The sequence below is a fragment of the Limulus polyphemus genome, unplaced genomic scaffold, assembly GCF_000517525.1.
Source record: "Limulus polyphemus unplaced genomic scaffold, Limulus_polyphemus-2.1.2 Scaffold5526, whole genome shotgun sequence".
NCBI classification, from domain to species: Eukaryota; Metazoa; Arthropoda; class Merostomata; order Xiphosura; family Limulidae; genus Limulus; species Limulus polyphemus.
In genome coordinates, this window is record NW_013671136.1 from 25,002 (window position 1) to 51,196 (window position 26,195).

At 32.4% G+C, this 26,195-nt stretch overlaps 1 protein-coding gene and 1 long non-coding RNA gene across 2 annotated transcripts in view; both read left to right on the top strand.

Annotated features, from left to right (window-relative positions):
- Nucleotides 1-26,195, top strand: part of LOC106472689 (glycogen debranching enzyme-like) — a gene marked incomplete at its 3' end in the record, with an annotated part of 62,613 nt that overhangs the window by 24,570 nt on the left and 11,848 nt on the right. Inside the window, exons 12-18 of the mRNA XM_022401239.1 lie at nucleotides 2,476-2,626; nucleotides 3,617-3,860; nucleotides 9,983-10,245; nucleotides 12,173-12,306; nucleotides 19,502-19,635; nucleotides 20,875-21,056; nucleotides 23,803-23,905. Of these exons, the coding sequence (XP_022256947.1) occupies nucleotides 2,476-2,626; nucleotides 3,617-3,860; nucleotides 9,983-10,245; nucleotides 12,173-12,306; nucleotides 19,502-19,635; nucleotides 20,875-21,056; nucleotides 23,803-23,905 (1,211 nt within the window). The remainder of the gene's footprint in view (nucleotides 1-2,475; nucleotides 2,627-3,616; nucleotides 3,861-9,982; nucleotides 10,246-12,172; nucleotides 12,307-19,501; nucleotides 19,636-20,874; nucleotides 21,057-23,802; nucleotides 23,906-26,195) is intronic.
- Nucleotides 26,030-26,195, top strand: part of LOC111089198 — a 1,387-nt gene continuing 1,221 nt past the window's right edge. Inside the window, exon 1 of the long non-coding RNA XR_002613508.1 lies at nucleotides 26,030-26,185. This is a non-coding gene — a long non-coding RNA (uncharacterized LOC111089198). The remainder of the gene's footprint in view (nucleotides 26,186-26,195) is intronic.

Consider the following 26,195-nt stretch of genomic DNA (forward strand, 5'->3'; position numbering starts at 1 on the left):
GACATGGCCTTTTACCCGTGATCTGTCTCCAAAGGGTTAACCAATACTTACTTCTGGAGCTTAATGTATTTATATACTAACACTTATTGGTACATGCTTTTTAAGAATTTTTTTTATAATGTTCATTTAAAAACAATTATATTTGTTCAGAATACAAGATGGACTAATCTAGTTCATAAAATGCTTCATACATGAATTTAAAATGGTTTAATTTTACATTTTAAGTTTATGAAAACAATTGTTTTACTTGTGTGATTACCCTCCTTAAATCATGAATTGTTATATAACATGAAAATGGAATGATAAACTTTTGTCTAGTAAAGTTTGAGACACTTTAATTTTGTGCTTAAAATACAATGTCTAGTAATGTTAGATATCTATTTACACTATTGTGTAAATTATGAACATTAATTCTTATATTTAATTAGTTTTATTTGTTTAACCCTTATGGACAAAACTAATCTTATTTATATTTTTTGAACTTGTATGGAAAATGAGCAATTAAAATTGTATAACTGGGTTTCATAGTTGTCTCATAATGTATAGCATGTTTCTTTCAAAGTTAGAAACCATAGGCAGATCTTCCTTAAAATTCCAGATCTTTTTGTTTGGCTGAACTTTTTTTTTTTCGTTCACAATTGATGTGCATTTAATGTTAAATTACATTTGCCTAACTATACTTATTGTCGAGTTTCAAGACTTAAAGTACAAGCTAGAGATAAAGGTCAATGTCAAGGAAGAGACTGCTGATAAATTTCTTAATGAAATGAAATTTTGAAAGTTTAGTGTGCCATTCACCAATATCATTTACTTTTAACCATCATGTCGTATTACAACCAACAGTGTTTACATGTATATTGTATAATCATAATCTTTCTCACATAAAGGCAGTATAATAAAAAGATATAAATGGTTTTAATAATATAAATCAGAAAAGTGCAGAGCCAAATATAGAACATTTTTAATGGTGAAAAGTGTATTAAGTTATTAAGTATGATATGCCTAACTTATCTGACCCCAACCAAATAACACATCTCCAAACAAAGGTATAAAAAAATATGTACTAGATGATCAAAGCTTTTACATATTAAATTATTATGCATGCAAGTTTAAGATCTAATACCAGTATTTATACTGAATTCAACTTAATACTAATGTGAGGCGACTGGTTAGCCTCATGGTTAGAGCTCTGGATTTCAGCTGGGTTTGATCTATGTGTTACCACAAAATATTCTTTGCACTTAAATTGTGGGAGCATTATGGGAGTGACATATAATTCCTAAGCATGAATGAGGGCTAGTAGGGTGCTGCCGACTGATTGTGGCAGCCTTTTCTCTGGTTGCAAATTAGAAATTAGGGATGGCAGCAAACAGCCTTAATGAATTTGCCATAAATACAAAATAGAAATACAAGTCTGCATTACATTATTTAGACTTCTGCATCAAGCTTAAGAAAGGAAGAAAAAGGCTGAGAACTTCTAATAAATATAAATAGTTTAATTTTTAAACATTCTTCTTTCCAAAGCTGAAGAAGAGTGTTGTTTAAGGTAACTATAACAACTAGTTACTTTCATACATATCAGATAGTTTGAAATGGTTTGCAAACAGTGATATTTGTTTTTGTATTTTTTTTTGTCGTTTTTTTTTTTTTTAGTACACAGTTTTATTCACAGAATGTTGTTTGTAAAATAAAACTTGTAAAATGTTTTATGAGTAAAATGCATTTTCTGTGGTTAAATATAATCACGTATTTGGGTGAGAATTGGTAGCTTGAGCTTAATCTACTTATATATCTATAGAGATTAAATTAAGTTGATAGCTTAGATATATTCATTGAATAATTATTTATAGATGCTTAAGAAATATTTTATGAGATTAAAAGAGCATGTAACTGATTAATTTTGGTAAACATATTTTGTACCTTATTTGATACTTGTATCAATACAAATATGAAGGATAGCTGAAATAGCATTCAAATAAGCTTTTACAGTTTATCAAATCTGTATGAGCAGTTCACATGGAAATACATAATCAAACTTAGAACTTAGACTGGAATATTTGGGCAAAATATGAGCCACTTGCATGGAAATAAATAATCAAATTTAGAACTGATATTGGAATATTAGCACAAAATATGAGTAATTTTAATGGAAATACATAATAAAACTTGGAACTTAGATTGGAAGATAGGAAAAAATATGAGCAATCTGCATGGAAATACATAATCAAATTTAGACCTTAAATTGGAAGAATAGGACAAAATATTTTACAGAAAATGAAAACTGTCTGTCAGTATCTTTCCCACTTATATCTGTCATGATAGACAAACAAGAATATATAATAAGTGGATAATTGGTTGGCATGCATTTTTTTACTCGGGAAAATTGTTTAACTGAGTTTGATTTTTGAAATGTATTGTCATAAAAATGAATATGCATTTTAACAAATTTTGTAAGAATAATATTTCTCATTTCAGGTTTATGTAGATCAGGTGGATCAGAATATTGTTGCAGTAACACGTCACTGTCCTGCTACTCATCAGTCAGTCATTCTTGTTGCTCGGACAGCATTTCGCCAACCCCAAACCCCAAAGGATACAGGATTTGTCCCTCCACTTTGTGTGCCAGGTGTTTTGAGTTTATGCTGTATTTGTCTGCTCCTTAACCATGATATATGTTTTGGTATAGGATTAAATGAAAACATTAATTTTTATGATCAGATTATTTTTACTGTAGGTTTTTCTTGTTTATTTTTTCAGCACTCCTTCTCTGAAGCCTTTTGTAGCCATTTATTAATATGTAAAACCTGATATAACTCAGTGATTGATTAATTATATGAGTGGTTGCCAAATATATGTTTTGTATGAGAATACCAACTTAAATTGAGAAAAAGTTATTTGTGATGTTTTACTGGCTCTGTTTTGAAATCTGTTTTATGTTTATTAATGAGACTTGCATTGTGCATGAAAGTGTAGTAATCTAACATAGCTTGGGAGAAAATATTTTTTCTGTGAATGTAAAATTTCAAAAAAACTTGCAAATTTAGATTTGTTTTTGAAAAAAAAATTAATTATTTATCAAACTTGTATAGTTATAAAAACGTACATTTTGTACACATTGATAGATGAGGTTTGTTTCTAAAATAATTTTGTACAAGAAAATGAATGATACTCTTACCTGGAATATACTTTTGTTTTTAATCATAGTTGACGTACCTGATGATGCCAGGTTAACCTGGTGAAAAGTTGTACTTCCATTTTACTCTGTTTATCCGATTTATCAAGTTTACTTTTAATTATGATAGAGTACTTCCTTTCATCGTATTATATTGCTCTAAAAGAAATATTATATATTATTTTTAAACTTAATTACAATTACAGAATTATTTGTTTCCTTCTTTAAGGCATTACCTTATATTGATAGTAAAGGTCTCATGTTTACTTCTCTGTTTTTAAATTGTAGATTTAAGTGTGATCTTTTAAGTTATATATTTTACTTAACTAGTCTAAAATGCTGCACCTGCCTTTCAATCCAAAGAACATTGTCTGAAAAACCATTGAAGTTTGTGATTTTTTTTTTTTTGTTTAAAGTAATTTAATCATTAATAATAAATTACAGGTATTGTGGAAGAGATCATTTTGGAAGCTCGTCTCTTCCACAAGGGGCAAACTAGAAAAACTACTGAAAATGATTGGGCAAAGGATGAGACTTTTATCAATGGATTTAAAGATTTCCAGTTAGATATTCGAGAACACATCCAGTTGTACGAGAGTGATATGGTAGAACTCACTGAGAGTGGTGAGAAGCATGTTCAAGAGGTGGAGTTCACTAACTTTCCACCAGGGTCTGTTGTTGCTTTCAGGTGACCATTTTTTTTTTTACAAATACTCCAAGGAATCTTGTTGTAATTGCAAACAGACATTATATTTTTTATATAAGTCATTTGTGAAAAAAATCTGCATTATAAATACAATTGTGTTTTTGAAATGAAAAATATGCACAAAATGTAGAAGTTCCACATGCGAGTTGGTAAAACTTACAAACATAATATACTTGTTTATCTACTTAAAAGTTATAGTTGATTACGATCTTTTTTTTTTTCTTGTGAGGTTTTGAAAATCCTTTCACAAAAACTAACGATACCAAAAAATGATAAATTACTAGATAAAATGCTAATTTATTGCACTTTCTAATTAAGCTATATGTCAGTCTAAAGAATTTAATTTCTGTTTAGACTATCGCCTTGATCATCACACTTGAAACTCTCCAATGATATAATGGTTGTCCCTACATCAGTACTTTTACATAGTTCAAATTTAGCACTTTAAATTGGTTATAAGCATGTACAATCAATTAAGTATATGTTGATTCTAAATCTCAAGTCTTAAAAATAGATTGTGGGTTTAGTATCTATGAGGAACTGGCAAAATTTATTTCTTGTGGCTGGGAAAGTTTGACCCTAAGGAACAGAACAATTAACCTAATTTCTGACTTGACATAGAAGTATACTGTACATGTAGTGCTATTCAAGTTATAGAGACCAAAAGTTAAGATTTGTGAATGCTTATGTATCTTGTGACAACAAAACTCAAGCTGAATAATTTTTTTTGTAGATTTCTTTTGAAATAAAGGAATTAAAACTTTGAATTATAACATACATTATAATGTCAATTTCACTGACATACATTAATATCAAAGTTGTTTGATTACATTTTGATTGAAATTTGGTAAAACTTCATGGCATGTGCAGAAAATGGTACTCATAATGTTAGGGTTAATGTCAAAGGAAAAATATACATTATCAACAAACTTAAGTTTTGGCAGTATTGATTACATCAATTACTATCATGTCAAATAATTGATTCAATGAAATTGCTATTGAATTGGTTAATGTTACAAAAATAGCAAATAAAAAGTATTGTTTCTGATTATTACTGTTTTTGATTATTTCAACTATTGCCATTAAAGTTTCTCATGATTAATTTTAATTAATTCATGGTTGTTCAGCTTAATTGATTGGCATCATATATCACAAAAATAATCAATTAATTAAAAATATAGTTTCTGATAACTACTTTTTTTAACTATTCCAAATACTTGAGCCTTGTGAGAATAATTGATTAGTTGAATGTGATCGATTAATAAGTCCAGTTTTTAATCAATTGTCAAATTCCACCAAACTCCTAATTCTAATTATGTATACACACATTTGTTTATTGAATGACTTTAAATATGTGAGCTTTTTCTTTATTAAAATTGATAATTGTTTTTTCGGTAAGATTTAGTATAAAACTGTATTTGAAATTGAGTAATGTATAGATATACAACGTGTCCACAAAGTCCTGTTCCAGTTTTAAAAGTTTATTACAACAAAACCAAAAAAGCTAGAATTATGCAGTTTTTAGTACTTTGGTACTTAATTAATGAAATTTTTCGTGATTTATAGATTGTTGTTTGAGTGTCCAGTTGCTAATGATTGAAGTTCGAATGAAGTTTGTGACCGACTACACAGGAAAAATTTCAAAGTATCATCTGGTTCGTAGAGTTGAGATCAGTGACAACTGTTAAATGGAATTATCGCCATCAATATGGCAAGGACCCTCCCTTCAAACCCAGCATTAGGAGGTGGTTTCACAAGTTTCGGGAGACAGGAAGTGTGATTGACCTGCCTTTACGTGTACATCCAGGTGTTTCTGAAGAAACTGTTGCTAATGTCCAGGAGATGTTCAAACGCAACCCTAGAAAGTCTGTTCATCATATTTCAAGTAAACTCCTGTGTAGTTTCCATCTTCATTCAAACTTCAATCATTAGGAACTTGACACTACGATTACAATCTGTAAATCAAGAAAACAACTTCATTAGTTAAGTAACAGGGTGCTAAAAACTGAATAATTCTAACTCATTTGGTTTTGTTCTAAAAAAACTTTAAAACCAGAACAGGACTTTGTTTGTGGACACCCTGTATTACTTTGTGAGAAGATGAATTTTATATGGTTTTACTCAAAGAACAACTGCGACTTCTGGGAATAAATACAAGTACTTTAGTATGTATATGTTTCTAGTGTTTGTGTTTTAAAGTTAAATATATATTTTTTGTCTTTGGTAGATATTTTATTTGACAAGAAATTTTTTATCACTTTAAACATATACTTCATGCGGAAATGTTTCACCCATGGTCAAAAAAGGTACCTTTCATGTCATGATAGGCAATGAGAATGTGATGCCTAGGATCAATTTTCTTTACAATTCATGTCATAAATTTTGAGGAATGTGTTGCTTGTGATCAAGTCAACTTGTACAGTTTATGAGTAACATATATTTTAGAGCTGTAGAAAGTGTTGTTTATAGTCAAGCAGATAACAGAATATTTCATATCCTAGCAGTCATGTCATAGAATATGTGTATTATGAGTGACTCTTTTAAGTATATGTTGGTACTTGCTCAGAAGTGCATATATAAATTTTGTGGGATTTTGCATTTCATTTTGTGCTAAAAGAATCCTGCTACTAGACTGTATAGTAATAAATATCCAACTAACCTTACATTTTCAATTGTGTTACAAAAGCTTATTTTAGGATTGTGTATTATTATGCAGAGTATTGTTCATTATTTGTATACGTTTTATTATGGGAAGCCTGTTTCAGGGATGTTTGTGAATATTTTAATTCTTGTACATGTATAATTATGTATTACTTGTAAAAAATCTTGTTTTTGGATTGTTTATGAATACGAAACATGTAGTTTTTTACTTGGAGGTGTATTATTAAGTTGTGTTATAGCGAGAACTTAGTCAGTTACTTGTACATTTATTGTATTATTAAAAGCTAGTTACAGTTATCTATAGGAATGTGTAGATCATAGTTATAAATAGCTCCAGTTCTCGTTTGGAATTATGTGGTTTACTGTTAGATGAGATATGTTTCAGTGCAAGTATGGATATGTGATTTACTTAAGCCATTTACAGAGTGAGAAGTTTGAAATATTAGCTTGTTTTAGAGAATAAATATAGTGTTATTAGCTGTTGAGTATTGCAATTTGAATGTTAGGTCTAATCAGCACAGATAGATTGATTCATGATAAGAAATGTTATTATGAGCTTTATATGTCTTGAGATGTGTGAAACAGCGTGGTATAGATTTGTTTACATAAACACAACACTCCTATATTTGTGCCCTTTCAATAACAATGTGTATTTCACATTTGCTTAAGTCTGTTTAATGGCTGTAACTGGAGTGTGTAACCTTTAGTCAGGCACCTTTACTTTCATGCTATGGCAGTAGAAGCATGTTACAAAATGTTTAGAACACAAGGAATTAATGTATATATATCAAATCCATAAAATATAGTGACAATATCACAAGAATGTGCAAAACATTTTTGAAAATATGTAGCTGTTTGTGTATTTCATCTACAGTAAAACCCCCATTAATCTGAATGCATTTGTAATGAACTAATTTGTCCAGATTATTAAGTTATCCAGATAATAATGTCATTCACTTTGAGTACAATGGACACTCTTAATAGCATACATTATTGATCGATAAATGTAAGGGTAGGCACGCAACAGCAGGTACGATAAAAATCTTATATCAGCAATAATTATACAAATTGCATAATCAAATTGACAATCTTCATATAAAACATCATTTTATGTTCAAATAAATGACTTGCTTACAGAATATAGTATTGCATAGTATTCAGGAGCTCAGTCAATGTTGTGTAGTTTTAAAAGTTCAATGTGCAGTTGCATATTTGCATGTAATTGTCAGAGAGCTACAGAACCACAAACTTTTCTCAAAATGTATGTCACAGTTTATATAATAATGAATGCTATAATATGATGTAGATTTTAGCATAATTAAATAAAATTTTAATAAAATCTTCTTGAACCTCTAATATATGTATGTATGATCGTACTAACATTTTCATTATGTACAAAAAATCTGCTTTTGCAATTATAAAAGTAAATTGACAAAAAATAAATAAATTAACATTGCTCAGCATTCTCTGGGAGATGTTACGGTGTGGTATACATTTTAACCCTATCTCCCCAGGTATCCTTTACTGTGCATGACACAAGTTTTTAGTGTCTTACATTCAAAATTTTATCAAAGTACTTTTTTATGTATGTTATACCAATTAGAGTCTCATGGTCAGTCAAATTGACTGAGCCTATATTGAGAGAGTTAACCAATGGTTTGTACAGCTCTGAAAATTCCTTAAAATATAGCCTTTTGTTGTTTTGGTCAAATATATAACAGATCACTTTCCAAAAATAAATGTAGTCACAGTGTGTTTTTGAACTGATTTTTTTTTTCTTTTGAAGCTGCTCAGGAGATTTAAACAACTAACACATTACATCATTCTCTTCACATAAATCACCATTTAGTTTTAACTATGTGATGATGTCTTTAAGGCTAGATTATGCTTTATTCAGACTAACTAGCTTGACTTATGGATCATTTTTGATGTTAAATGCACTGCCACCACATTATTGAAGAGACCTGATAGAAATGATCTCTTCTTCTTTTAACAAGTCTTGACTAATTGGTTCTGCTGAGTCAATGTTGAGCCACTAATCAGTTGACATAGCATCATTAATATTTCAGACTAAGGTATGAATTCCAGAAATAATCTTATTAATGACTTGAAATCTCACAAGTTTCACTCTATTTAGGCTGCAGCAAAAATTGCTTGAAGCAGTTTTTGACATATTTCACAATAACACTGGACCATGGGAAACTTATTGATTGTAAACCTCATGGACATATATTGTTCATGTATCATTATTTTCAGCACATTCAATGTACTTTCTAATCAAATGGTGGTGGTAGTAAACTTTGAATGACCTAATTATGCCTCTGTGACTTGACTATTTAAATCACTATTGTATCCTCTCAATACTTGTCATAGTTTATATATACATCCCTACTTTGAATATCATTCTCAGAAAAACTGTTAGAAATTGATACCCACTGTAAATATAGGTTATTTTCAGAAGAAGGGTCATAAACTGATCCAATTAGTAGTACATGCAATTTGTTGTCAGTAATTGTCACCTCATTTCTTATTCTGATCGACCTCTATTTGACTCTCAGTCACATTTGGATTACTGAATCGTGTATTCATAGGAAGCACATACTTGTTATAAGAAATGGCTGTCCGAATTTGGTTGTTGATTAAATTTCTCATTGTGAAGATTTATCAACGAGAACAATCATCCAAATTCTGAATAATTCAGATTGTCAATGTCTAGATGAATGAAGGTTTACTGTAATTATTAATAAGAATTGACTGAAGAGCGTATAATATGTCAACCACCTTACATATTCATATTCACATATTCAGTACTGATGAGGCCTTTCACTGAATACCAGTTCTTTTCAGCTTGAATGGGATATGACAGACATAGTAGTTATTGAGGTGCTATATGTTAGCCAATTTCTTGACAACTGTTACAATGTGAATTGGATTAAGTTGATGAAATGTAGTTTTTCATTAATTTTATTTGTTATGCTATGCATGTTTTTGATCAGACATCTGCTCATTTTCTTAACTTTTTGAAATCTGTACTGTATTTGGTAAAGATATCTTTTTTTTTAACCCTTAAGGACTCAATTGGGGTCATTATGAACCCCAGCCAAATAATAATGAATTTCAACCTGTTAAGACTGCAAGTACATTTGCAAATAGATTATTTTTCCTCTGGTGACTTAACTTTGAAGGGAATGAATAATTTAATGTTTTTTGTCTATTTTGCATCATCAAATTACATGGTTTGAACTTGCATGAGCACTTAAGTGAGTGTAAAGATTAAGCAAGTATTTAAAGATTAATATGTTTGATTATTAAATTTCAGTAATAGAGAATATCATTAAAGGAGGAATAGACGTTTTTATGAATAGTCATAAGTAAAGTAAACAGCTTTCTTTGTGAATTGGTATAGGAGCTATAAATAACTGGTAATTTATTTCTTAAAATAGAGTTTCCCTAAATTCAGCAGCACGAACAGCAGTTTTAAAGTTGAGGACATGTGTTGCACAGTTCGGATATCGTATGAGGTCATACAGTGGAACACAAATACAGCCACAAGGAAATGATTTTCTCTCAATTGTTAGTCGCCTAACCTTATCAGACTTGAACAGGGTGCTGTTTAGGTGTGACCAAGAAGAAAAGGATGAAGGAAAAGGTGGTGGAGCATACAATATACCCAACTTTGGTGAGCTTCCATACTGTGGACTGCAGGGTAAGTGTAATGGCCAAGAAGCTAAATTGATGAAAATATATATAGAGCCATAAAGGCTCATTATTAATACTTATTCCCTGCCAAGTAGCAGTTACTTTACATTTCTATGGGCAACTGAATCTGCTGTATTAATGGTGCATTTTTGAACATATTTTAGATATGACACTAACAGATAAGTTATGCTAAGTGACATTAAAACATGTACATTGAACATTTTTTTTGCTAAATAGATCATCTGATCTATCTACATTAATTATTATCATGAATGTACAAAGAAACTAAATATAAAAACAGCAGAATTATTTTAAAATTCATATTTATCTCCATAGTTTTTATATTTTATAGGAAAAACAATTTTTAGGTTATGGTTTTTTTATTTTTTCTTATGCTTAAGATTTTATGTTTTGTGAGAAATATGGTTAGAAAATGTGAGACATGTTCTGTTTCAGATACTTTTTAAATTATACATTTGAAAAAACTCGTACACTTAAACTACATATATCATATACTTTTAAACATCTAATCTGGGTTAATCCAAAACTTTTTTTGCTTTATTAATAATTAAAGTAAAATGTAACAGAAGTGACACTAAAATAAACTCCTTAGAGAGTTGGGCAGAATTTGTTTCTGGGGGAGAAAAAGGCAGAGCTAATGCTATTGTACAAGTCTAAAATTTGTTTTGAACCAAAGTATAAAATTTTCTGGAAGAAATAAGTTTTCCAGAATGCTAAGATACTTTAATTTCCAAGATTTTACTTTTATTATATTTACAATAGCAAGGATGTTATTTAGGATATAAAAAAGTATTCCCAGCATTTAGTAAATTGTTTTTTACACATATAGTGTTAAACTTCTCTCTAATTCAATTGGTGTATGAGTTAAACATAGATTGTGCTTAACAGATAATCCCCCAGCCTGATATAAGTGCAGTATTTTGAAAGTCTAATTTTTAGTTTAATGAAAATTTATTGTGCTCTTCGGTTAGCTAGATTTACAGCTAAGCGCTTGGTTAATTTTAAAACAGTAAATATCAGTTCAATTACTCTGCACTAAATCATTCTTGTAGGCAGGTGCTAAGAGTAATATCCATTGCATTTTGAAATATTTTTTTAATTTTTTACATGAAAATAAACTTCCACAATGAGGTTAAATGCTTTGAAAACATTGATTTTTCTCAGAGTTACAAAATAAATAGCTTAATGATATTTAAAATGTCAGACATTTAGTAGGTTATGAAATAAGTGAGATGTAAGATAGAGTACTTGAGTAGCCAAACTAATATAGTAATAGTAGCCTTCTAGAAGTAATATCTGCCTAACCACAAGTCTTTGAGAGTGGATTCTATAACATTTGAAGAAAAGGCTTGTTGAGGTTATCAGTGAAATTAATTCTGTAACTGTGGAAGATAATTTTCTGAGTAAGCACTTCATGATCTGGATGTTTGAGAATAAGCCAACACGATTACTCATTTCTGCATTATTCAGTTTGAAAAAATTGTATTATTTGAGAACAGTAGCACTTCCAAAAAATGAAGTTCTTTTGGATTAAAATTGTACCATGAGACAAACCTAGAAAGTACGACTCAAACTTTTATTTTTTTAGGTAGCATCCTTTATTAGTTTTTGCTTTCTGTGTTTAAAATATCACACAAGATTGATCATTAAACTCAAGCATATACAAAAGCAGATAATGGTTAACCATTCTTTAATAAAAATTGATGTTAGTTACCAGTAAATATATTACTGTCATTAATCTGGAAGTGTTTTGTAGATTTTTTTGTAGATATAAATTGTATGTTATACTGTCACATTTGTTATTCCATATATTTCCATCCTTTTTCTTCATCCTTAACATTAGAACTGAGTAACGTACTAATGTTAGTACTTTTTTTTCAACAGTTTTTATATTGCCTTATTGGTTTTTTTAGGTTTGATGTCACTTTTAGCTGACATTCACCAGAAGAATGACTTGGGTCACCCCATCTGTGAAAACCTTCGAGCTGGAGATTGGCTTCCATCTTACACTGCCAATCGTCTATTACTGCATCCGTCGACAAAGGATGTATGTTTTTATTTCTATATTCGATTTATTATTTAAAATCTTGAATTTTTTCTGTTTGTGAATATTTTAAATTAGTAAACAGAAGCACTTTGGGAACATTTGATGAATTTCTTACAAGGAAAGATGAAAGCACGAAAAATTTAAGTGTTTGAAACTTTTGTTTCTGAATAACTTGATCCCTTGTGCATCTGCCTATGAGACTTGCACACCACTAGCCTTGAGCTAACTTCCACCTAAAAATTGTGTTTAACGTGAACTGTGCTAGTGAATGATGACATCATTATGGAACAATAGTTCTCCACCAGTTGGAGGGTGACACAACCTTCTTGCACTTGCAATTCAAACAACTCCTTTCTTTTCATCAGTATTCTCTTAATGGGTGGGTTTTTTAAACGTATTATTTAATTATGTAAGATTTGTGATAGTTAATGAAACTTAAATCTTATTGACATTTAACTGTTTTCTTTCATTACTAAAGAAAAAAAAATCCTGCTTACCCATTATGAATTCTCAAGTGATGGTAATGTCTACTTTGTTGTGTGATGGTGGCCAGTTTACTAATATGGGACATGTAGCTACTGGAAGCTAATTGTCAGTGGAGGATGTGACAGCTTTTGTTCAGTGTGTTGTGGGTTCCCTCATGCACACTGGGCCTCCTCCTCCCATCTGTTTCATTGATGTTCTTTCTCCTCAGTTTGAATATGACCAGGATGATTTTGACTGACTGTTTTTCCATTTGGGTTTGCTTTAGGTACAGCTTTGTCTGTAGAAGAAAATCTTCAACCTCTAATTTCTTATTTAACCTGATTTCACAGTTCTCCTTCTCCAGTGTCAAGTTAACTTCTTTCCTTCTTTGCCTGATATTAAGCTTCATCCAGACTCATTTCTTGAACAACTGTGCATCTGTACTCACATGCTTTTGTCCTCCTCACCTACTCAACTCTTTTGTCCTGGCTCATAGTCATTCTTCATTTTTTTTCCTTGACTCCTAATCTTTGGAATCTTTTTACCTGTATGGGAGCAGACCCCTTAACATCTGTTTTACTTCCTAGTGCCCAGTTTTCATGCCTTCGTCTTTTTCTTATCACCCTCCTATGTTACTTCTAGTCCCTTCATTTTATTACTGAAGTACTTCATTGTGCTCTAGAAGGGTTTTCTGGAGAGGTTAATTCTATAATTTTTACCACCTTAGCTCGTATTACTACTTCTGTTCTATCCCTCCTTACTTGGTTCTTCTGCTGTTGGGACTAGTTGGGTAGGGTTGCTCTCCTAACTAATGTTTTCCCTGCCCCACTCTTATCTTCCTGATTTCCATTGGGCTCCTTTTCTTCACCCAGAGGTTTTCTTGGGTGTTCCTGACACCCTAGAGACCCAGGCCGAGGCAGCCCAGAATCAGTCCTTGTTCTCTTTCTTGGTTTCTCATCTTTCTCAACCTTGCCCTTCTGTTCCTATTCCTAGGCCTACTCAATCCACATGGCCCTTTCCCATTCTATCTTTCCAATCTACTTTCCCTTCTACCACTTCCCAATATCAGAGTTGTCACTCATCTCATCAATGACTATCCTGTCAGGTCTGGCCCAGTGGTCATAAGTTTGTCTTGCTTTGCCAGCCTTTTGTCTCCATTTTTGGCTGACAAATGGGTTCTCCAGGTTCTCAACCATCAAGAATGCAGTCTCAGATCACTTAACCAAGATTGTCACCAAGAGGGTATTTACCATTACTCTGGGATATTACTCTATTTTTTTTTTTGTGTGTGGTCTCCAAGAAGACCAAGAACAAGCATCTGGTTATCAGCCTGTTGTCTCTCAACCATTTTCTAGTCAACCCATAGTTCTGATTGGAAGGTTTCTTTTCTCTTCAGTGGTACTTTTTGCATGGTCTGTGGATAACCAAGGTTAATGTATTGAATGTTTTTTACATATTCCAATTACCTCATCCTCCGGACATTTTCTTTGTTTCATCCATCAGAACTGAATCATCCAGTTTTATGCTTTTCCTTTTGCCATTGCATCTGCTCCTTACATGTTCACTTGAGTCATGGGAACAATCGCTTACCATATTCACAAATTGGGCCCAAGGTACCATTATTACATAGATGTTTGGCTTCTCCTTGGCCATTCTCAGGAAGATTCCTTATTTCACACCTGCATTCTTCTTATGGTGGCTGCCCAGCTAGGTTAGCTAGTCAAGCATTTCAAGTTTTTCCTCAACTCTACCTAATATTTGGTACATCTGGGCATATTATTCATTCCTCATCTCGGTTGGGCTCAGCCTTCACCACTTTGCCTGCAAACATTGGAATGTTGTGTCACCAAGATTTGCACTTCTTATTTACACCCTGTGTATGAGGTTCTTTCACTTTTGGGGACTCTGGCTTTCCTAGAACTACTCATTCCTTTATGCCACTCGCACATGTTCCTCCTCTAATAGACATTATGGGATCAGTGGAACCTTTCTCAAGATCATTTGTCCTCAATTGTGAGACTCCCCTCTCCTCTTCTCAAGGCCTAGTTTTAATGACTTGACCATGCCAATACCACAGTGGGAATTCTGATGCCACCTACCCCCCAACCAGATCTCCATCTTTTCACAGATGCTTCCTTGTTGGGCTGGGGTGCATCTCTGAACAATGACATGACTGGGCATATTGGGTTCAAAGGAGCATTCATTCTACATTAATATATTCAAACATCTCACAGTTTGTTGTATATGTTCCCATTTCCTTCCTCTTCTTGTAAGAGCGTTTGGTCTTAATCCACTGTGACAGTTCCACTGTCATTTCCTATATCAACCACCAGGGAGTGCTCCAGGACTCTTTGCTTCTGTGCATTGAATCTGCTGTTTTGGGCTCATTAACATCAAGTATGCTTCATAGCTTTTCATGTGCTCCTATTCCTCCTCCTGCAGCAGGATGGATTTGTCATCCCTCATCACTCCTCTCAACACTAAGCTTCCACTTTTTTGATCCCCAATTCTTCATCCTTCAGCTCTGGTGGTCAATGCTCTCAGCCAGGACTGGCCTCACCTCTTTCTGTATGCTTATCCTGCTCTTCGTGTTGCCTTTTTGGCTTGCACAATCCTGTTTTCCGTGCTTTGTCATCCAGGCCCCCTCTTCCTCTGCCTTGTTCCCCCTCTGTTTTTCTACAACTTCACACCTTATTTTCACCTAGGGTTGTTGTTCCTCCATTTTCACATGTGGTATTGTCTGGTCCATCTCCTGCTGGGCCAGACTTTCCAATCATGTAGCCTTCTTCTTATCCCATTTCTGTCATCCCTCAACTTTATCTGTCTGTAAATGAAAATGGCAAGTTTTTCAAAGTTGATCCATCTGCCATTCCCTTCCTCCAGGCCATCCTATTATGGCCCACCTATCAGCCTTTTTTTCACATGGTTGTTTGGCTATTGATTGTCAGTCTCCACCATAGTTGGTTATTGGGCAGCTTTGTCAATTACATTTTGCCTTTCTTGTTATCAGCATATGTTTGTTCTCCTGTCCTCCACTTTATTCTAATCTTTCCTTTTTTGCCAACCCCCCTCGTCCAACTCTCTTGTCTGACTGGGACCTTAATGTAGTTTCATATGTTCTTACGTGTGCCATTGGCTTCTTGTTCTTTATACCATCTTTCTCTGAGAATATACCTCCTGCTCTTCACCTGTGGTTGCTGTAGTTCAGATGTGAATGCTATCAATGTTTCCCACATTCTCTTTCATTGTACTTACTTACTCTACCTAGACTGGGCTTTTCTTCCCAAGACTTCAACTGCTTGGGAAGGTAATCTTTCTTTCTTTCTTACCTCCCTCCATTATATCTGTCACCTCTATGCTCCTTTGGACCTGAATTGTCTTATGTATCCAGTCCAGGCTGGGTAGTGTTATTTGACATGAACTTTTCCTTTTTGGGGTTTCTGTCATCATTTGTTTCTGCCTTGGAACCCTTCTTTGTCCAAGGGCTTATACCCTCTTACCCTTACTGAATAGGCCCAGCAACTTTTCCAGTTGGTGTATTCTCCAATAGATATTGATGCTTGTAGACTTTTTCACATTTTGTCATATCAAATTCATCACTTGTCTCACTCACTTGCATCTCATTTTCACCCTTGGACGAGGTCATTCAGGCTGGTATATTAATGAATCTTCACACTTATGTTTATCATTATCTTCATCATCCTGCTGTTTTGTCTCCTGCAGGATTCCAATTCACTCCAGTTATTAATCTTCAGTCTACACTATATCTTTAAGAAGGGTAAGTAATTTTTTTTTTCATCACCCTCTTTTCTCTGATAAGATCCCACTAGTTGGCTGATGTTGCCTCTCAGGATATACTTATTTCTTAAAATCCATATCAGGCTAGGTATAACAGAAGTTGCTCTACTTGTGTCTACTGTCAAATTGGGGTGTTCGGTAAGATCACTAGAGGTATTCTTCTGGTTTTAAACTTACTATATGGATCCAGGCTGTACCATTCCATGGACTATCATGAAAAGAGCCGGTAACAAGACGGCATCTGCCAACTTTGGCTCATGCTTGCTGGCTTTTCAAAATACTATTTTGTGATTATCCATTGCATTATTTCCAGTAAAAGACCTTTTCAATAGGCATCTGATGAGGATCTGGGTACTTCTCTGGGTCTCCCCAATGTGAATTCTCCTCCTCCTCTTCAAGTGAAACATGGGAAACCCTTGCCACTGGAGTGGTAAACCTTGAAGAGTTCCTCAGTGATTTTGTACAGCACAATACAGTGAGAGTAGGGTGGCTGCAGCATTATCTGTGTATTGCAGGTGAGCCCTCAAACAACTAGTCCTCCTCCTGCAGCAGGATGGATTTGTCATCCCCATCTCTGTCTGCCTAGTTGAGTTGAGACACACACTGTATTGTCTGATTGCACTCTAACATCTTGGCTCACTGACTATTTATGTGCAGATGTTTGATTGGTCTTGCTAAAATTTCACCCATCTCTGCAACACTTGAGGCTCTCTCTTTTTCATTTCCCTTTGTTTCCTTCCAGGTGATAAGTATACCCTGGATGAGGTGAGATGTGGTCTCCCACGAGTGTGCTCCAATGGAGCCCCTGCCATCAGGTGTAACATTCCATGGGCTTTTCCTTCAGGTACTTTCTGAAGGGAGCTCATCTAAGTTTAATGTTTGCACAATGTATTTCACCATTTTAATGTGGCATTGTGTGTGGAGGTTAGATATCATCTTAAAAGTTAACATTTTCCTGACCTGAAAATGTATTCCTGATATTACTCATTCATACCCACTTCCAGTGCAGTTTCTTCTTGCCTCCTCAAAGAATGAAGTTCTTTTGAGCACAAGTGCTTAGGAAGAATTACTGCACATGGAGGTTGTGTTGCCCTTCTATTGGTGGGTGATGATGCCAACATGTACAAGTGGAGTTCACGTTAAACACATGATTTTTAGGTGGAAGGTAGCTCAAGTGTAGAAGTGTGCAACTCTCATACGTAGATATGTGGGGGGTTAAGCTATTGTGTATGCGAAGATGAGTATCTATTGGAAATACATTTTCAGGTCAGGAAAATGTTAACTTATGGCAACTTTTAGAGATAAATCCTGTTGGATTATCTGAGGTAATTGAGGACATTCAGGAGGCTTCAACTAGTTTATGAATAGATGTTTAACTTTTTTAAATCGTTTAGATAAATTGTTAATAGTAACAGTATATATCATATAATGTTTTCATGGAAAATCTTAATTTCATTATGAGATGACTGGTGTTAAAGTAACAAGTGTGATAAAATATTATAGTATTAGTGAAATTAGATAAAAGTAAAAATAACTTTAAATGGCTCAAGTAAACAGGGTACATAATAGTAGTTCAATTATACTCAGTACTGTAGTCTTGGTTGTTTTTCATTCTTGTTGCCCTAATGAATGATCATGATTTGCCATTTTCACGATTATGCATCATATGAATTAATGTCTCATATCATTGGTATAAATAATGATGGAGCTAAGATTTTGGATGGTGTAATCCAGTTAGCCTGATAATTTGTTGTATTGAGCAAAATACCTCCTTGGCAGTGCCCTACGACATAATTTTGTTTAAATACTATAAGGTACTGTTTTTATACTGGAAATTTACATTGGGTCAGTTTTAAGTATTCAATCTTTTTACTATAATGGATGGTAGCATGTATGTCAGTATCTATATATGTAACCCAAACTCCTTCAACATTTATTGAATGACACCATAAACAAAAATCAATTAAAAATTTCACACTTTGGGTATTGAAGATTCAGACAATTAGAAAAATAATTGTGGTATGTGCAACAACCATTTCTTTATAATAGAACACAATATTAAATAAAAGTAATCTCCTTTCAAGAAGAGCATGACTTTCACTTGGACTGTATGTAAGGGTTTAATTATATCTATTCATGTAGATAATTTTTAAATGTAGTACTGAGAAACTGGGGGTTCTGAAAAAAGCTTTTTTCAATAAACGGTACCACTTTTAATGTATGAAAGCATTGCAGTTTATATCAGTAAAATTTATTAAATTTTTTTAGCCTTGTATATTGAATCATTTTGCTCCAATAAGTTGCATATGACTAGAGCACAATGCGAGCATTTTTCCTGTGCAGTACTTCCCAGAAAAAAAAAATCCTTTTTAGAAAATGTTCACTTTTCTAAATTTTTCTCCATGAGGTATGACTACTACGATTGGTAATTACTAGCACAAACAGCTGCCCATAGGATGCAGTTTCTACTATTATTTCCAAATATGTTATAATTCATCATAGTTGTCACTCTTTATAAGTTTTCCTTTGTGATTCAAAAACATACAAAAATGCCTAAGTCCAATCAAAAACATTTACATCATTAAACTTACTAATTATAATTTTTTCTATACTGAATTGTACTTTTGATCATATGAATTATTAGTTTTCCTTCAAGTTACCGATACTATCATTTAGGTTTGTTGAATGTGAATAATATTGTTTTGACCACATTTCTTCAAAAACAAATGATGGGCTTTCCGAATTGTCTTAAACATGTATATGCCTTGGAGTTTTATAGTTAACTTATTTGTTTCTATTGCATGACTTTAATTTTTTGTCATTTTCAAATGACTTTATACCTTGTAGCTTGCCTGTGTACATAGTCTTAAATATTCTGTATAAAGTAGCCAAAAAAAAAGTAAAACACATTTAAGATTTATCACTATCACAGCTCGGCCAGTGGTTTCAGGGTGTTTTTAGTCATCTGAGTCTAATACCTCGCTACCTCATACCTTGCTACTTTGATACAGTCATCACTGGAGCTTACAACATCTTGCTAACAGTCATGTGGAGGAGCATGTCAGAGTAAGTGTAACATCTTCCTATATGATTGAATAAAATTTACAAACTTTATTACATTACTATAAGTAGTAGTACATTAAAAATCTGTCATCATGTGGTATTGTTGTGCAAATCATTGTATAATATGAAGTGATCATACAAATACAGATTAAGATTTTTTTCTTAAATTACTTGCATGTTTATTATCAGTAATAATAAACAGTAGTTAAAGCCAAGTGTGAATACAGAGTAATTTCTGCAGGTATTCCTAAAGTGAGTTAAAATTTTAGATTATTAGTAAACATTAGATCATTAATAAACAGTAGTTGAAGCCAAGTGTGAATACAATACAGAATAATTTCTGCAGGTATTCCTAAAGAGAGTTAAAATTTTAGATCATTAATTTGACATCTGTGTTCTTGGAAGATAGTTTTATTGAAAATTGTTTGTAATTAATTTTTCTGTCTGTAATTTTTGTATATTTTAAGTCAGAATAACAATCAAGTAATGAACAGTGTGCTTTAGAATTGGTGTTTTTTTATCTTGTGTATTGCATTACTTCTAATGTGTGACTAGATTTCATATGTAATTTTAAGTACTAGTTTTCATGAATGCTAGAATATATAATATCTCACAAGCAGTATCAGAAAATCATTGTTTTCTGTTACATTTCAGCTGCTTCTCAGTAGTAAAGTTGTTTAGCTTATTACTGCTCTTTGAATAGCCTTTTATATTTCTCATTCAGTTAACCAAGTTTCAACCTATCTTTTGAATTTGTGTACCAATTTCTTTCTTGATCTGATAAAAAGATGTTCTTCCTGTTTTGTTTTAAATATTTGATCAATACTACTTTATTGTTGTATCAATAGTGCAAAATATTTTTCATTCATTTTTTTAGTAAATTGTCCAGTAGTTTAAAATTCATGAAATGTCTCAAAAATGGAAATGGTTAAAAATTATGTAAGGTGAAAAAAAATTTTGGTCAGTATATTCTTCAGTTGATCTTTTTGGGTCATTTGGTCAGAACATCTGTTTTTTTTTTTTAGTCCCAGGATATTTACTTATTTTCAGATTCCCTCAAGCTACTAACTGCATGTGTTAAGTGTTTTTAAAAGGTCTTAATTTGTTTATCTCTTGTAGAAGTGGAAGTTTTTAGGTCATTGTTTATTATCTAATTAAAGCTTTTATTAGTGATCCAGCTAAATTAGAAGCTTGTGTACTCAAATTGTTTTTTTTAGAAACCTGAATATTTTCATTCAATAGGTTTGTGGATGAGGGTTCTTCCTTTGTTAAGGCACTGGCTATGGGCTCTGTTGCTCTCAGTGGTGTTGTAAAAAGTGCCCCACTACCTGGACTTTCACCTCGCCTTGCTCCACCTCAACCTCCTTTCACCCTGAATGAGGAAACTAGCAGACGGGAACAGAGCTGCACAACAATGGCTGCAGGTAAATAGAACATGCTATGTGTTTCTCTTTGGTTTGGTAAAAATTCTGCCAGGAAATTGATATTTATGATTAATCAGAATGCTACTTAGAAGTATGATGTATAGTTGGTCATTTAGTTATATAAGTTTCTATTAGCTTTATGATGAACAACTTTATTTATTGTCGTGAGCAACAGGCAAATACTTTTTTTTTAGTATCATGTAGTACCTGAAATTGGTTTTATGAAAGCTCTATTATTTTCTGCTTTTGTTATGATTTAATTATGTAAGCCTATTAATTATTATAGTCAGTGGTTTGAGAAACTCATCACAAGCCTTTGATATTTTTATAAATGAAGGAACATGAGCTTTATGCCAGTTTGTATTGGTATATACCATTGTGCATTACAGTAAATGTTTATTCCTTGTTAAATATGACTCTACAAAGATCTTAAAAATAAAATTGAGTACATTCATTATGCTGTTTCTGTGAGCTCTACCTAATGTGCTGATGTCAGTTGGGTGTGTGTGTTTCATGTGAAGCTACAAAGTACATAGCAAACAATAAAATGTTATCAAAAATGAATTAAGAGTTACTTTGCAAATCTGAAAATCAAAACTGTTGAGTACATGTTAAAGATATTTAAATGTACAATCAAGTATAAATATATTGTCATATTTTTTCATGGCTGACTTTGCGATATTGAATAACATTTTCTAACTTAACCAATTCAAAATGAATAATATTTTTAAATTCTAATTTTTTTATTCATTTTGGTTGTATAAAAATATGAATTGAATAAGTGTGGTAATAAATTTAAGTGATTATGTAAGCTAATAGATATTGTAAAGTTTCACATAATTTTAATGTTACAGCTGAGGCCCAGCATGGCCAGGTGTTTATGGTGCTTGCCTGGCAACTTGAGGGTCGCTGGTCGAATCCCCATCATGCAAAACATGCTTGCCCTTTCAGCTGTGGAGATGTTATAATGTGATGGTCAATTCCACTATTCGTTGGTTTGCAGTTTCTCCCTTTGGCCTTCATTTTTGGCATAACTGGCTGAATTGGGTCTGGCATTGGATGACATTGCTGTCCCCAGCGATCAGCCCATCCTGCCATGGCTTATTACCATCCCTGCCTGTGACCTTTTCTTGAGTCATCTGAGGAAGGCGGATACTCCCGATTGGAAGTACTGTCTTCTCTTTGCTTAACATCTTTTGAACCATCCTTCTATTTCCATTTACATAGATGGTTCAAAATCAGTTGACTCTGTAGGCTCTGCCATGATTTGCCATGGCTCGGTAGTTGCTCGCAGAATCCCCTCTACAGTTTCTGTGTTCACTGCCGAGTTGTATGCTATTTCTTGTGCCCTGGATCATGTAGAAGCTATGCAGTACAGCTATTGTACTATTTATACTGAATCTCTTAGCTCTTTACTGGCCTTGAAATTGCTTAATGTTAGTTCTCGCCCTGTTCTTGTAGATATTCAACAACAACTGGCCCATTTTTCACTATCTTCTGTTTCCATCCATTTTCTTTGGATACCTGGCCACGTTGGTATTCATGGGAATGAGCACGACCGTGAGCAGCAGCACCATTTTAGATGCATGTTTTGTAAGGGTTTACCCTTGACGTTGGACGGTGTCATTGATTGTATTTTTAATTCTTTTATCTGTATTTTGGACATATTTTGGTCTTAACTCAATTTATTTTTTACATTTTACTTCAATTTACTTTTTACTGGTTGTCTGGCACAGATAGTCTAGTTGCTTTGTGCCATAAAACACCAACCAACCAACCCTCTAGTCTTTCACTGCTAAATTAGGGATGACTAGTGCAGATAGCACTTGTGTAGCTTTGCTTAAAATTCATACCAAAACAAAGCTCCAGCTGAACAGTGTTAAATGATTAAGACATTATGAATGAAAAATATTTTTATTGTATTTTGTAGTACTGAGCAAATTACAGTCCACAACAATAAATGGATTAATTATTATATTAATGTAACCAAAGCCTGTACAAAACTTGAAATAGTTCTCAAAATTTGAGATTGTCTTTTAGCCTTTGTAATGCAAATTTTTCATACATATCTGATTTTATCTCTTTTCACCATTTATCTCAATAAATAAAATTTCATGAATAATTTGAGTCAATAAGAGATGAATGTGTTTCTTTATTACATTCTAGGTATGTTTTTCAGATCATAATGTTTTGCATTATTTAAAGAATTCCGTTTTTATCTATGTATGTTGCAATTATTCCTGAACTTATTTCTAATGAAGGTACTAAATTTCTTGCATAATATTGCTCAACCTATGCCTCAACAATATGTGTTTTTCTTGGAGCAAGAATTTCATGCATTCCTCATTTGTTTTCCTCATCTTTGTTTCTTTTGCAGCTTCTTTGCTGCCAGTCTCCCATTTATGTCCACTGTGTGGCCATGTTCTGCATCTCTGTTTAAGACATTAGTTTATTCCAGCTACCATAAAATACTATTGTTTTGTCTCTTGGAAAACAAATATTTGTTATTTATAACTTCTTTTCATCTAATTTTGTAAGTTTTAAATATTATTTTGTCTAAAAGCATTTTATTTACTGTAAAAAAAGTAGTGAACAATAAACAAGTACTCCACAGAATTTTAGCTTTGTTTTTTGCACATCAGTCATGATCACTTTAATTAGCATTGTACGTAATTAACATGGATAAGCTAAATCTCATGATAAATGAAGTTGTCACTGTTATCTTGAGTTGATCTTCTTTACACAGGTTTACCTCACTTTGCTACTGGATACATGCGAAACTGGGGACGGGATACTTTCATATCTCTTAGAGGTTTGTTCCTCATCACTGGGAGGTACCAAGAAGCTAGGTTAGTGCTGGTCTTTTTCTTGTCACTCCCAGTATATACTTGTAGCCTACATTAGTACTAGTACTTGATTCTCAGTACATTACTTATTTATAGTCTTAAACATATGTAAGAATTGGTAGGTATCACTCTTTAGTCATCAACATTAACAGCTATTTTGAAACTGTTTATTGCTAGTTTTTCTTCGTTGTGATAATGTGGTTGATCCTCAAGAAAAATACTATAACACTGCATCAGTATAAATTATCTTGATAATGAAGGACTAACAAAAAGTTAAGTGAACAATTTACTACAACTGTGCTTCAATTAGTCTCTTGTTAGAGCCAGTCTTTCATTCTAAAAGTGAAGAAATAAGCTACTGTGGTAAATAATTTTGGAAGTATATACTTGTGTTTTTAGCATAAATGTAATTTTTTTTCCTTAACAGCTTTAAAATTTTAAGCCTATAAACAAACTTTACGCCACTCTGTATTATAAAAAATCTAATTGGGGAACTTAACTTTTCAGAATCTTCTGTGAAGAATAATGTTTATTAAAGTATAACACTGCATTACAATATTTTAAAGACCTTAAGGAAAAAAGATGTTTGCTCTCATGTTAAACTGATAAGTTTCATTGAGCCTTATTGACAAATCTAACTTAAAAAAAAGTTGACTTATGAATGTTTGATTTTTCCTGTATTAATCTACAGTTCCTTATATTTATATTAATTAATGCTCTAACGTGAATTTTTTCATTGTAATTAACAGAGAAAGTTTTATGGTTTATATATTATGACCACAATTATTATTAACAATGAAGGTACCCAATGCATTCTAATATTTATAGGAAAGAATGTAAGGAAAATATATTTGATTAGCTGTACTCCTCACCAGGTTGGTTTTTAATTTTGTTCTAAATTGGTAGCTTTCTCTGATCAGAAGTTAATATTAATTAAATATGTGTCCTGTATTTTTGTCCATGTTCTCATTCATCATTGATTGAGAAATTAGGAAAGGAACTTAAATAAATCAACAGAAAAATTATGCCTTAGCATTTCATATTTGTCCTTTCTATTTTTTTAAATACATCCAGCTACAGCTGTTATTGTGTCTGAAGTAGGTGTTCCCATTTAGTTTGTAAAGCTACCAAAAAGATTGTTAGTTATTCATAGTACCTATATAGTTGTACACTCATTCAAATTATGAGTCATTTTTATTAACTATGATACATCAGAGTGTGCTTAACAATCAGAAGTGGTATTGGTCATTACTACAGTAGTAAATATAAATACCGGTTTGGGAGTTGTTCAAGTGTAAAAGTGCTTCATTTCAGCCTTCTTGTAAGAAAGAAATTTGAAAATTTTGCTAAGCTAAACATTTAATCCTTTCAGCCTAGTCTTGGTCCCTGGGATTGACCTCATAACCATTTTTGTGCTTTCATACGCAAAATATATAATTTTTTTATTAAGTCTTAAGGTTTGTAAAGCAATGTTTCTTTCATGCCTTTTTTTTCACATCTTGCCTATCTATCATGCAAAGTAATTTTCATTTTAAGATTAAAAATACTTTTATGCATCAGAAAATTTTGTAATTTCACATGCGAAATCTTTATAATGTCTAGATAGTTATCAAATGTTTCTTAAGAAAAAACATTTTGTTATTTTCAGTAATTAATCTCTGTACGGATTCGGTAGATTTGAACGATCTCACAACCACCATAAAAGATTAGGAAATACACAAATTATTCCTCTTTCATTCTAGAAAGAACACAAATTATAACACTAAAACATAAACGTTAAGACAAAATAGTTTAAATCTCATAACATTATGCATTTATATGTTTTTATTATATTGACCTTTCACCCATGCCTGGCTAACAATACAAAAGTTACAATGACACGGCTCACATGCACTCATGTGTTACCATATCAAATAACATAAAACTGACCTTTGGTCTGTACAAAGTAACTGTGTTTTAGTAGACTAGTATTTTGTAAAATACAGTCACATTTCAATTATTATACATTATATATTTATTTTTCATAAAACAAAGAACAGTAAATAATAAAGTAAAGCAAACAATTATCTTTTCTAGTTACGACCCTTGTACTCGGTTGCTGCATGACGTAGGTTGCTAAGCCTTTAAAAATTTTGCACATGGAGGATATGAAACAAAATATTTTTTTTAGGTTTTATATACACATTTGAATAACTAAAAAATCATAAATTACTACATCAATACTATAGAATTCAACTATAATTTATCAAGCTTAGGAACTAAGATGTATTTTGGTCTCAAAAAGTATGAAATT